General features: G+C 65.1%; 2 protein-coding genes across 8 annotated transcripts in view; one reads left to right on the forward strand and one right to left on the reverse strand.

Moving 5' to 3' along the window:
• Window positions 1–8: 8 nt before the first annotated feature.
• CUNH7orf50 (chromosome unknown C7orf50 homolog) overlaps window positions 9–13573 on the reverse strand; it is a 63092-nt gene continuing 49527 nt past the window's right edge. For 4 of the 7 annotated variants that reach the window (XM_023748061.1, XM_023748060.1, XM_023748062.1 and 1 more), the window contains one exon: window positions 9–450. In XM_023748061.1, the coding sequence (XP_023603829.1) occupies window positions 250–450 (201 nt within the window). In that variant the 3' untranslated portion in view covers window positions 9–249. Of the gene's footprint in view, window positions 451–7392; window positions 7565–7672; window positions 7794–8060; window positions 8544–13573 lie in introns of those variants that run through there. The other 3 variants (XM_023748063.1, XM_014449304.2, XM_014449306.2) reach the window with 3 other exon arrangements.
• GPR146 (G protein-coupled receptor 146) overlaps window positions 13417–13573 on the forward strand; it is a 10794-nt gene continuing 10637 nt past the window's right edge. Inside the window, exon 1 of the mRNA XM_014449299.2 lies at window positions 13417–13483. The gene's annotated coding sequence lies outside the window, so the exon portion shown is untranslated. The remainder of the gene's footprint in view (window positions 13484–13573) is intronic.

Consider the following 13573-nt stretch of genomic DNA (forward strand, 5'->3'; position numbering starts at 1 on the left):
AGGGCACAGACATGGAGAGAGGCCTGGGGTGAGGCGGGGGTGCCCCGGGTCCACCTGCCATTCCTCTGGGGGGTGTGGGGCCCCGCTGGCCGCCCAGCTGTAGGTGACCTGCCGAGCGACAGGCCGTCTGCCGGGGACAGGGGCACTTCACGGGCAGCACAGAGCAGCCCCGGCCAGAACGGGCGGCCCCGTCCTCCCAGAGACCACAGACCTGGGGTACAGCCCAGCCCCCCCATCCCCCGCGGCCTCTCACCCACAGAGGTAGTCCAGGGCCAGCTGGGCACCCGAGGGCTTGGCCGGCAGGGGCTGGCCTGGGGCCGGGGCCGCAGCCGCCGCCTCCCGGAGCCGCTTTCTCTCCTCTTTCTTCCGTTCCTTCTTCAGCTTCCTCTCCAGGACCCGCTTCTCCTCCGGGGACAGCTCCGCCTCTGAGCTCGCGCTCTCCGCTCTCTCCTGAGGGGAAGGGGACCGTCAGGGTTCCAGGAGCTGCACCTCACTCCCGACCCCGCCCTCGCCCGAGGCCAGGGGTGCAGACCCGCGGGCGCCCGCTCAGCACGGTCAGAGCTGACCCCGCAGAGGGCTGGGCGGGAGCAGACTGGCTCTGGGGTCTGGTGTTGCCCTGGGCCGGGGCGGCTGGCTCTCCTCTGACAGGGCAGGGCCCCCCTTCCTCCCTCCCAACCAGACAAGTGCCCCCCCACCGGGGGCTGGGCGGCGACCGCTCTCCCAGGAAGACGGGACACTGTTCACTCTGGGTCAGGTGGGCCCTCAGGGGACAGGCCCAGGACCGCGGCCCCAGAGCAGAGCCGAGCAGAGTTGGAGCTCCAGCCCCCTCCGATCTCTGCTCCCCCCACGCCCACGCCCCCTACCAGGCCCCCCATAAAGCGCCAGTCCCTTGACAACACTCGCTCCTTCTGGAATCTTCTAAAACAACAAACCAACCAGCTCCGTCAGCCCCTCCCTCCTCCTCCCTGAGCCAGGTGGAATTCACCAGCGTCAGGGCCTGGGGGTGGCAGCCTCACAGGCGGCCGTGCGCCCTCCGCCTTGGGCTGGGCTCACAGGCCACCTCCAGGGCCTCCTTCCGGCTCCCGCACGTGCGCGCACACAGACCGCCGGCTGGGGGGCAGGGCAGCAGGGGTTCGGGGCATCTGTGTGTGGAAGGGGCGTGCCCAGTCCCAGAGGATGGTGGCAATGACCACGGCCCGCGGGCACCACAGAAAGGCTGGCGGCAGCAAGACAAGCACCGGTCCCCGCCGCCGAGGCGTCACCCGCTGCTGGGCTCTCTTGGCCAACGGCCTGACCACCAGGCTCAGGTCAGCACCCAGCTGTCGGCAGCCGCGGGCAGTGCAGTGGAGCGAGGGGCAGAGAGGGGGCGCTGGGCTGTGCACCCCACGTGGGTACCAGGCTGCGTCTGGTGGCCCATGACTGGACCCCAGCACTTGCTTAGGCCAAGCAGGGTGGGACTGAGGGCGGCCATGGCGCAGGTGTGCCCTAGGGACCCTCTGCTCTTCCTGTGGGGGTGGGGCCCCCCAAAGGGCCCTGGCTTCCCCTGGAGACATGAGCATGGCCCGGGGCTCTGGACTGTCCAGTCTGGGCTTCCTGCCTGAGACAGTACACGGTCACTCAGTGGGGTGTTCCCCTCCCCACAGCGAGCGCGCGCGCGCGCGCGCGCGCACACACACACACACACACACGCACACACATAGACACACACGCGCCCGAGTGACAGGCTGCAGGGCACTGGCGCTCACCCGGGCCTCGGGGCTGGATGGGGGCTGGACGGGGGCTCCGAGCACTGCAGTCCCCAGGCTGCTGGGATGACCGCCTGCCCGCCCGTCCACAGGCGTCCAGCACGAAGACAAAGCATTTCGTCCACAAGGAGTGGGAGAGGCCGAGGCCGGGCCTGGCTGCGGGCAGAGCTGCCTGCGGGGACACGGAGAGCGCCCGGCCGCCGGCCGCCAGCACCAGGACGCGAGCCCTGAGCCGGAGCCTCCGAGGCAGCTGGGCTGAGGGTGTGGGCTCTGCACAGGCCTGGCCCGGCCACCAGCAGCAGAGCCGGGATGAGGCACCAGACCCCGCACTGCCCGCTGGAGGGGGCTACTGACCCCACACTCGGGGCGGTCCGGCCAGGGACACGCTTTTCCTGGGCGAGGTCTGTGGAAGCCCAGGGCCGGCCCGGAGGCAGCCGGGCCCACATCCAGGGCGCACCTGCCTCGCCGCTGCCTCTGCAGGTGCTGGAGCACCCTCCCTGCGTGGGTTGGGCATTTATTTTCCAAAATGTGGAATAAAGGAAAGTAACTCCAGCAGGAGACAGAAGCCCTAGCACGTAGCCCTACTGCGAACGAGGACCCCACTGCTGCCTCCGGCCGTCCCGAGGCCCCCAGGCTGAGCACCGCTGCACACCCTCACTGTGGCTGCTGTCTGGAGCCACACGCCCACCGCACCGGGGCCGGGGGAGCACAGGCAGGGAGCTGGCGCTCCCAGGAGCGAGGGCGGGGAGGGCACAGAGGGGCTGACCGGCACCGGACACCACTCTGCGCCCAGAAGCCTGGCACCAGCCGCAGAGCCCAGCTTTACCAGGCGCCTCCCACCACCTGCCCGGCAGGCGGTGCCTGGCGTCCGCTCCTTCATCAGAAAGTGGCTGCCGGCGAGCTGCTGACAGGGCCTGGGGTGAGGCCCAGGGAGCGGGACTTGGGTGGTGTCGCTGCTCTGACCCCAGAGCTCACACGGCCTGGGATGTGGAGGCCGCTGGCTGGGAGGGGGGGGTGCAGCCACCCAGCACGATCACAGCAGAGGCCCGGATGGGCTGGCCTGGGCTTCCTCAGGGGAGCACCTCCGCCCCCTCCCACCCCCCAGCCCCAGTGGGTGAGGGAAGTGTGCACTGAAAGTGACGCTGCTCTCGAGCGGCCACAGGGGGGGCGGGAGGCCTGGGCTGGGAGAGGCAGCTGCTGGCTCAGCCTGTTTGCGGAGGTGGACAGTCCCAAAGGGCAGCCGCGGCTGGAGCTGCGCCAGAGGCCCCTGAGGCCGAGTGGGCCCCAACCACAGCACCTGTCCACAAGCCGAGCCAGCCCGGCCCTGCAGAGCCCGGAGCTCAGGGACGGACGGAGGCGGGTCCCAGAACCGCTGTCCCCGAGGAGCCCCCTCCTTCCCCAGGGGAAGCCACGTCCCCACCTGCGCAGGGTCAGAGCCTAAACTTCCACTGGACTTATTACCCCAACGATTAAAAAATGAAAGGGTAACGCACGGCAGCACATTGCCTTTTCCCTCTGCTAAAACCAATGAGTGTTTCCCACAATTTTGAAAGAAGCCTTTTATTTTGAAACTAGTGGCTGGTGCATGGATTCGTGCACACTGACAGGAAATTAATTAGAAGAAATATTTTAATATCGCTATTCGCCCTTTCTCTGTAGTAGGAGTGTCAGAGATGAAAGGAAATTAGTAAAATGTATCTGAAAATATATAAGTTGATTAATAAGCAATAACATGATATAACAACAAAGATATGACATAAAAACAAAAAACATGATATAAAAACAAAAATGATATAAAAACATTGATAAAAACAATGACTGATACATTTATTAAACTTATTCTAATATCTCCCTGTATACCACATTAAGAGTAAAAACACTTTCAGAGTGCTTGACTAATTTCCCTTGTGATCAGGTATTTACAACTTTAACGTGAATGTCACACACTCTTCGACTGGAGAGAAAGCAACATGTAACTGACCATGTGTGAAAGCAGGTTCAGGTAGGAATATTCCTAGTCTGTCTAGTTTGTCCTTGTGATTTATTGTCATCGCAAATGCTGGCATCACGGGAAACTGTCTTCGAATTAATTTAAATGAGAGGCCAGTGTCAGATGGGGACAAATCAATTCTTGGAATCAGAACCTCTCCTTCTGCAGATCCTGTTAATACTTCAGCTTCGATTATGTTAGGTCGCAACCTTTTGATAATAAATCTAGTGCCATTACAAAGACCCCATTTACTATTAAGATTTCTCAGTAGCATGATGAGTGTGTCTACTTTCAATTTTAACTTATGACATGCATTCCCGAAGGAATAATACTATTAAGAAATTCGATGGGAAAATTTTCCTTTTCAGCATCATCCATTGAATCGATGGAATCATCACTCAACTAGGTGTGAAAATCTCCACCGAGTATATCCAAAATTTCTTCATTTAATTTATGAACACGCTCATTTTTAGGACAAAGAATCGCACATTTAGATTTTTAAAAATATTATCTATAGATATGCTATTTGCAAAGGTAGCTTCAATAATGGATCCGTTACAAATCATTTCACAGGGGATTTCACTAATACCCATTCCGAGAGCTTATATGTATCGCATGTGCGCAAGTCAACGTTCATTTTTAAATTGCCAGTGCATGTCCTATGTACCGGCCCGGTGGTCGGACATACGTACGGCCGGTCACTTAGCCTTTTACACAGGATAACTCGACGCACCCTGTGCCCTGTGCCGCGTCCCTGGTGCTAACTTAACCTCCAAACCAGAGCCAAGGCCACCGCCAGGCCCCCCCCGCCCCCCAAAGTCCAGACAACACAGTCACGCTCAGCAGCTTTGTCAGCTGAGGACACAGACTCAGACTGTACGTCCCTAAAGGCCAATTCCCCAGCCGCCCCACCCCGCGGAAACATCTGCCTAAACCCCCGTGAGTGGCCCCGAGTTACCTCCTTGGGGCTGCAGAGGGAGCGGGGAAGCTCTCCCTCCACCGGCTGGCAATACCCTGATCAGAACGGAAGTCACTTCCGAGGATCTGCACGTCAGCAGCTGAGGAGGCTGCGCTGGGATGAGCCACATAAATGCCCTGGAGCGTCGGTGGGCCCTGCGCAGGTGGGCAGGCAGGCTGTGTGGGGTGGGCCCTTGCCCTCGGGGTCCTGGGCTGGCGCTGGCACGGAGGCAGACGCGGGCTCTGGCCCCGAGGAGCTCACGGCCGGACGCAGGTGAGCTCCTGGAGGACAGGGAGAGCGGCTGCCCGATCCAGGTCCACGCTGTGCAGGGAGGCCTCCCGGAGAGGAGGCTCGCGTCTCGATGGTGCTCCCGTGAGTGTGGTGGGGCCTGCGGGCCCGACTCAGGTGTTCAGTGCACGAACCAGTCCACGGGACTCACAGGCACAAACGGAAAGGTCCCCGAGTATGAGGAAGACCACCAGGCTTAGTGCCACCGGTAACCAGCCCCCGGGGAGCTGCGTGCAGGCAGCCCTGACGTCCCGCCCGCACAGGCCCCCCAGCACCCACCGTGAGGGAAGGCTCCGCTGGGGCCAGAGATGGAGAAAACACTTATTTTTTTCTTATCCAGGTTCAAGCTCCCTGAATTTGTGAGACGGGGCAAAGAATAGAACCCCAACCAGAACCCAGGCCCCCAAGCCCTGGCTCTGACACTGCACGAAGCCCTGGGAAAGGGCAGGACCCCAGAATCTGGCCTCCTTCCTCAGCCCAGTGACAGGACCGAGGAGGAAGGTCTTGTCCAGGTCACGGCACAGGTGGCAGCTGGAACCCCGTCCGTGCAGGACAGGCCAGTGCTCTGACTGCGGCCCTGGCCGACAGTGGGCCCTGCCCCCCGACATCCTGGCGGGAGGAGTTTGGAATCGACTGGCCTCAGCTCTGTGGTGCGGGCACACTGGCCCTTATCAGAGACGCGACAGGACAAAGGCCACACACCCGGCCAGAGCCTCTCCCAGGCGCACAGCACGGCTCTGCCCTCCGTAGGCTGCAAGCAATAAACACCCCATGAGCTGGACACCCGGCTTTTGGGAGACGGGCGGCCACAGCACCTTTAGTAGCCAGGCTGAATTCCAGGAGCACCTGGGCTTCGTTATTACCGACAACCAGCAGCTGCAGGGAGAGCCGTGACAACACCCGAGAATGAAGCAGGTCTGCTAATGTCAACAGGCACTGGGATCACAGCCCTGGCACAAAGCCAGGCGGGGAGGACCCTCCCCCACACCTGTTCAAGGTCCCAAAGCTGCACCCAGGCCTGGGCCAGCTTCTCAGCCCCCGGAGAGCTGCAGCGTGGTCCACGCGGCCCGCACCACGAGGCCAGGCGGTCTGCTAAGGAGGCCGGTTCAACCCTCCTCCTACCCCCAGGCCTGCAGGACAAGGGCCGGGAGCCGCCAGCCCCGAGGAACGGCCTGGCAGGAGGCAGACCTGCTATGCCCTGAGGACCGCTTTTCACAAGGTCCGACTGGGTTCTGGAGACAAGGTCTCCGATAGGAAGGAAGGTGTGATTTCCCGTGAGTGCACGTTCACCGTTCACGCGTTCACCATTTCACTCAGGCACAGCCCATCCAGTCCCCGTCCCAGGAGGGCCCTCCCCTGGGGCAGACGGATGGGAAGAGGGGAGGCACGGGGCTGGGCCTCTGGGAGAGGGATCCCACTGGGCACACCTCAGGGATGCGCCAGCCCACAGCCCCCTCCGCAGGGCTCAGGCCTGACGGGCGGGCGGGAATTCTAAGCGCCCCTCCCACCAGTTAGGACACTCGGCAGCACCCCCAAGGGCTCAGGGCCGGAAGCAGTTCCGGTCCAATGTGGAGCCGGGAATCCCAGCCTCCAGAGCACCGGGCAGTGGTCCAGGGCACAGCTGGCCTGGTGCCTCAGGGGACAGGTGTGAAGCTCCAGGTGGGGGCGGAGGCACAACATGTGGACACGCTGAGCTGTGGCTGAGGCTCTGCCTGAGCTCTGGGAGAAGGGCCGGGCAGTGGGGAGCCGCAGGGCAGGGGTGTTGGGCAGGAGTGAGGACCGCTGGCCTTGGCGCAGCGCCCCGGGCTGGTCCATGACGGTGCCTGCAGAGACGTTCCTCTGGGCCTGGCCGGGGCTCAGATGAGATCACAGAACACCTGGGGCATCGCAGCAGGAAGGCGTCCAGCCGCCCGGAGGAGCGGGTATGAGGCCTCAGGACCCGCTGAGCACTGGCGGTGGCTCCGGCTCCGTTCCCAGAGACCCTCCCTGCTTCCCAGGAGCCGAGGGTCTCTTCTTAGGGGATCTGTGTGAGGCGGCCGCCCTGGGCCGAGCCTGCGCAGGAAGCTGCTCCTTCATGTCCAGCCTTTCAGGCCTCTGGGACCAGGAGTCCCAGGAAGAGTCCTGTCCCGCAGCCCAGACACGGGACGCAGAACGCCAAGGACCTGCCCTGGGCCAGGGCGCCCGCAGCACCTCGCAGCTCACACAGGCCTGGCACTGCCACCCTCGGAGTGGCTAACTGCTCGGCAGAGGCAGGGACCGAGCTGAGCCTTGTGGCTCCAAGATCCTAAGGGCCACAGGTCCCCAGTGTTCCCTGGAATCTCAGCGAGGCCTGTGGGCTGACGTCACCCATACGGCCGTGAGGCACGCGGACGGGGTGGGACGGTTTACAATGTCCCTGTTCCCTTCATCACCAGCAGGCGAGGCAGCGTGGGACCCGCTGCACCCCGCACGGTCCAGCCTGGGGTGGAACTTCGCAGGCAAAGGTCACGGAGGCGCCACGCTTCCGGGAGCAGAGGCTGCTGCACTGCAGGTCCCAGCCAGGCCACCGCCTTCCGGCTGAAGTTCAAATCCGCCTCCTTCCACCTGTGGAAACACGTGGTGTCTGGGACTGTCCGGACTCCGCGGCTCTGGCAGGGGAGGGCCGGCCAGCGCGGAGCCGACGGGCACCAGGCACAGGACCTGCAAACGCACCGAAGCCACATCCGTCAGCTGGCTGGGCAGTGCCCACCTGCCATTCACACGACAATCACCCCGGAGCCGAAGACACCTCTCCCCGCACCTGGCGAGGCTGCGGCTCCCCGGCGGCCGGCCCCTCAAAGGAAAAGCAAGTTTGCACATATTTTCAAATAGGTTCCGTCCTGCCCTGCGCCCCCAGTGGCTTCTGCGCCCCGAGTTGGAAGGGGAAATGCCATGGCCCGGCCGGGGGCGCAGCGAACACCGGACCAGCTCCCAGCTCGCCCCCCCCCCACCATCAGAGTCCCGCAGCCCCGAGCAGGGCCCAAACCCAAACTCGGTACTGGCTCCAAGATCAAGAAACAGCAAAACCAGAACAAATGCTTCATTCAGAGAACATCGTTACCTGCACGTCATTCATTGTTGGGTGTCATTTTCACAATCGTTTGCGGGGTAGGTTTTGCTCGCTTCGCAAGAACCCTGCGCGCACAACACGTTTTCCAAAGCCGCCCGCGCTGCTGAGTAGCAAGTCGCGGCCAAATAATCCACGAGCAAAACGGCAAACACCCTCGTGGGAATTTTGCTGCAAACACGGGTGTTCCCGGTGCCGGGGCTCGGGCTCCCGGGGCGCCCACAGCCTCACCGCGACCTCAGGCGGCTCCGGGAGCGGAGGGGGCGCCTGGGTCACACCCACCGGGGGTCGGGACCCCGCGGCGCCCGCATCCCGAGATCCTCCCGGCCCAGAGCCCCCTCCCGTCGGGACGCGGGGACGGAAAGCCGGGATGAGGCGGGGCGCCGGCCGTGACCCCGTGGGAGGCGCCACGCCCTCCTGGTGACGCCGAGGATCTGCCGGGGTCCGGGGTCTCCAGGGCGGAGGCCGGCGCAGGGGTGTCCCCCGAACGGGACCCACAGCCCCCCCCCGAGCGCACGCGCAGGCCGGACCCCGCCCCGGGCTCGGCTCCCGGCTCCCCGGCTCCCCGGCTCCCCGGCTCGGCGCACTGACCTCCGCGTCCCAGGCCGTCGGGTCAGCCCGGCCCGCGCGCCCCGCCTCGCCCGGCGCACTGCGCATGTCAGGCCGCCCCTGCGCGGCTGGAACCAGATCCAGCCGGCTGGACGGCGACGCCAGTGCGCACGCGCTGGCGTGTGGGCGTGGCTCCGGCGGTGGGAGGAGCCAGATCGCCGCACGTGGGCGCGGGCTCCCAGACCCGGGCGGGTGCGGAGGCCGGGCAGGAAGGGTGACGGGCACGGGCCCACCCCCACCCGCGGGCTCCCTCACTAACGAGGTGGTTCGGAGGCGACGGGGGCCTGGGGCCACTTCTTGGTCCGCAGCTCGGCCTCAAAGTGGCAGACGCAGCCGGGGTGGGGGGTGGGCAGGCCCTGCTTCCAACTCTCCCTGGCAGCTCCCCACACCGGAGACCGGAGACCGGAAATGCAACCGGTGCAGTGCCTTCGCGCCCCCCTCCCCCCGTCGCTCCCACCCTTCTGCACATATGGACACCCCATCCCGCAAGTGCACGCCTGCAGCAAAGGGCCCGAGGTTCCCAGAACCCGGCCCGCAGTCTCCGCCCAGGGCCTTGGCACGGGCTCCTCTTCCCTCTGCCCAGAGCTCACAACTCACCCTCCTCACTTCAGACCCCGGGCCATCCACCCGCAGCTGCAGGGCCCCTTCTCTGCGTCACCTACTGAGCAGCCTCCAGTACCATGGTCCCCGCACGCCCCGCCCCCGAGCAGCGACACAGCCCTCAGAGTTCAGGCTGATGTCCGGTGCCCCGGACCGTGAGCCCCACGGGGACAGGGGGCGTTCACTGCACTGACGCTGCCCAGCAACAGGCCTCAGGGAGGGCTCCGGGCACCCACGGGTGAGTCACACCTCCTTCCCGCCACGGGCACAGCTTCTCCCTCTCCCAGAGCCTGCGTGCCCTCCCCTGAGGCTGCACATCCATCTATGACCCAGGATGACCGCACTCCAGCAGCCAGGAGCCTGGCGGGCCTGTCACCCGCCCCGGGCAGAGGTCGGGCCAGGGGCTGCAGGAGGCCCCGCACGGGCGCTGCTGAGGGCGCTCGCGGGGCCCTTTCTTCCCGCTCCAGTGGGTGTGGGCTTCCTGCTTTGGGTCTGGGTGTTCCAACTTCCCGGCCCGATAAGGATCTCCAAGGTTTGGAGCCAAGACAGCGTCTTTTTGTGTTTTTCCCGCTACTGACAGAAATCCACAGAGGCTTGCTCAACCCTGGCGGGGGCGGGGGAGGGGTGGGGGCAGGAAGGCCAGGGGCTGCCGAGGCCTGACCAGAGCTGGATGGCTGCGAGGGTAGGGTGGGCCCGGTCACAGTGGTCCCCGTGCTGGGCCAGCTCACAGCTTCCTGATTAATCCCTGGGATGCGGGCACCATGCCCCCACTGTACAGACGAGGTCGAGACTGGGAAGCGCTGTTGTTTCTGAGGTCGCTGGTTCATGGAGTGAAGTCTGCTCTGGGTCTGCGCGCTGACCGCTGCCTTCCGCGGCCAGCCCTGGGCCCCAGGGTGCACAGGCCAGAGGTGCTGGCTGAGGACACACATGCGGACACGGCTCAGCAGGCTTTCCCTCACGCTCCCAGCCACCCCGTCACCCACACTTTACAGAGGAGGAAATCGAGGCTCAGAGTGGGTGCGCCAGGTCTGCCTACGCCAGATGCGGTGTTTCCCTCTGACCTGGGACCAGCCTGCAGGCCACACACCACCCACTGGCCACCCACTGCAGCCCGGGGGTTCAGTACAGGGCCCCACGGGAATGGGACCTCACACAGCTGGTGGCGTGACCGAGAGGCGTGAACCTGGAGGCAGCACTGGTCCACCCCAGGAGAACTGAGACCCTAGAACCCACACACTGCACATTCTCTCAGCAGCTCCTGGGCAGGAAGAGTGGGTACATGACGGGGACCCGTACGCATTGCCGAACCCCTAATGTGACAGTCAGGAGGTGGGGCGATCAGGTCACGAGGGCCTCCTAGATGGGATGAGCGCCCTGTAAGCGGAGGCCCCTGCCACCGGGGAGGACACAGCGAGCAGACGGCTGCCTAGGAACCAGGAAGGGCCCTCAGTGGACTGGGACCCGCTGGTGCCTTGGCACTGGGCCAGCCTCCATGATGTGAGGCTCGGTCATGGCAGCCTGCGGGCGGAGACACTGCGGCAGCAAGGAGGCAGCGAGATGACCGTAGGAGGCTGCAGTATTGGGAGAAACCCAGGCAGGTCAGACAGAGAGCAGGGTTATTTGCGTTTTGTAATTTAGAATGGTTGTGGGAGGATGGAGGTCAAGGAAAACGGTGCCAGGAAGGTGACACCTGAGTAGAGACGAGGTAAGGGCACAGCCAGGCTGTTTGGGAGAGAGGTGTCCAGAATGAGGGAACGGCTGCCACCCAGGTCCTGGGAGGTGCAGAGGCCCGAGGCAGAAGAGCCAGGGTGGCTGGGGACCTGCGGGCCCTGAGGTGAGCGCAGCCTGGTGGCTGGCGTTCTGGAAGCAGCAAGTCGCCGCCAACCTTTCCCAGAGGCCATGAGAATGAGCTTCCACGACCAGCACCGTGGCCCGAGGGGAGAGGTCAGCAGGCAGGCAGATGTCGCCGCTGCTGGCCACACAGCCCCGGAGGCAGCTCTGCTGGCCCAGCTAGAACCTGCCACCAGTGTGCCAGCCACACGGCCCCGGAGGCAGCTCTGCTGGCCCAGCTAGAACCTGCCACCAGGTCTCACATGAGGCCACGTGCTCAGGACACAGGCTGAGACCCAGCCCGGGCCCTCCCTGTGTGACTAACGGACGATCTGCTTCCCCAGAGGACAGAGCAGTGCTGGCAGGGCCAGGGGGACGGCACTGGAAAGGGGGGGACGGTGCAGAGGGACAGCAGGGGAGGCGGCTGCACAACAAAGCGCTGACCTGCTGTGACCACGCAGGAACACAGCCCAGCCTGGGGCTGACCGCCCGCGTAGGGCCTCTGTCTGTTACAGCCCTCCCTCCACACTTTCTTATCAAAGTTCACACCTTACTGGGGCACAGAGGTCAAACCACACTCAGAGAACTCATCCGTCAGCTTCCTCGTCCCTGATCCGCATGCCACACAGGACCCAATCCGCAGGCAAGCACCTCGGACTGCAAGGGGCCCCTTCAGGACACCTGCCTGCCTTCCAGCCAGGGCACCCTCAGGCCCTCAGAGGCAGCCCTCCCAGTCCCCACGGGGTGGGTCCGCGAGCCATCAGTGCTTCTGGGACAGACAGGAAGGCGCCCGCCTCCAGACTGTGGTGAGCACGGTGGCTGCGACGCTCCCACAATCCAGGCGGAGTCTCCCTTCTCACTGCAGAGCTTGGCGCACAATGAGGGCACCCCTCCCCAGCAAGGCAGGGGACGCCGGCTGCACCCGTCCCCAGCAAGGCAGGGGACGCCGGCTCCACGTGGTTTTAAAAAACCAACACCAGACCGATTGCTTCTCGAACCCCAGAATCAGGTTCAGCTTCACGGGCCTCCCACAGCCCAGTCCGTGGAACTGTCCCCAAAGTCATCGGGTCTCACAGGAGCTGCCCGAGCAGGCGGGCGGCCAGCAGCAGGGACGCGCTGCAGCGCTCGGGGGCAGATCTGCACGCCTGGCGGACACACAGACCCTGCCGTCTCCCTGTGCAGACCAGGGGGTCCGGCCGGGGAGCCCTGAGGGCTGAGTGGCTGTGCCCACAGGACACGCCGTGGGCAGGGCTCGGCGGCCTGGCATCCGGAACCTCTAACTGGAGGCCCTTCGCACAGGAGACAGCGCTGTGATCCAGGCGCGTTGCCAGGAGGCCCTGACCTAGAGAGCCAAGACCCCCTGGTTCAAACCTCGCTCGCTACCTGCTCTGTGACCTGGGGCAAGTTGCTCGACGTTTCTGAGGCTCAAGGTCATTGGAACAGTGAGGAGGGCGCTATCTCATTGATGCCACACACGCGGCCTCTCACTTAACCTCCCTAGAACCAGGGGCTGCGTGTAATCGATAGCGTCTTCTTGTTAGTGGTCCGTAGGAAGACGGTGGCTATGTGAGTGGGTCTCCGATGGGAGGGACGATGGGGGTATCTGCCCTGAGAGGCGGTCCTGAGGGCGAGGACAGTCCTCCTGCCTGCACGCCATCCGCACGGGCCTGGTCTCGGCCTCGGGGCCAGTGCGGCCACTGCCGGCCAGGGGCCCCAGCCACCCTCGCTGGTGCTGGCGGAGGGGCCAGTCAGGCCACAAGAGCCACAGGCGGCGGGGCCGAGGGGCTTCGCAGAGAGGAAGGCCCGCCCGCAGCCAGGGTCCGACCCGCTGACCCCCGCCCCCCCCAGGCCAGGCCGCCGCCCGCCGCCTTCCACTCCGGGCCACGCAGCAAATCCGGGTTGAGTCCTGCCACCCGCAGGCCTGGGTTTTCAGAGGGAACTGTCCTCACTCAGGCCCTGGGCCCGAACGTGCTGCCGGGGCCCCGCGCGGCGGCGGGTCCGCCCGGCGAACAATGCGCTGCCTCCGAGCGGCTCCCGGGCGAGCGGTTTACAAAGAGGCTCCTGCGCCCGGGAGCGCGGCCGGGAAACGCCGGGAAGCCCAGCAGGTGCTCGCCAGGCGCAGGCCACGGGCTGCGGGGCGGGGCTGCCCGCGCTCAGTCCCAGGCCCGGCGCACCCGGACCGCCCGGGCCCGCGTCCGCTCGGCTGACCCCAGGTCGCGGGAGGGCCCAGCCGCCCGGCCAGCGGTCCCGGGCCGCGCGGGGCGGGGCCACGCCGGGGGCGGGGCGACGGCGGTCACGTGTGTACACAGGCCCCGCGCGGCGTGCGCGCCGTGAGTCCTGACTGCCCGCCCGCGGCGACTGCGCGGCCCAGCGAGCCGGTGAGTGGGCGCTGACGCGGGGTCGAGGGGCCGGGCGCTGGGCACTCTCGGGGGCGGCGCGCGGGGAGCGAGCCGGGGGCTGCGCTCGGA

Source organism: Myotis lucifugus, unplaced genomic scaffold, assembly GCF_000147115.1.
Source record: "Myotis lucifugus unplaced genomic scaffold, Myoluc2.0 scaffold_1111, whole genome shotgun sequence".
NCBI lineage: Eukaryota > Metazoa > Chordata > Mammalia > Chiroptera > Vespertilionidae > Myotis > Myotis lucifugus.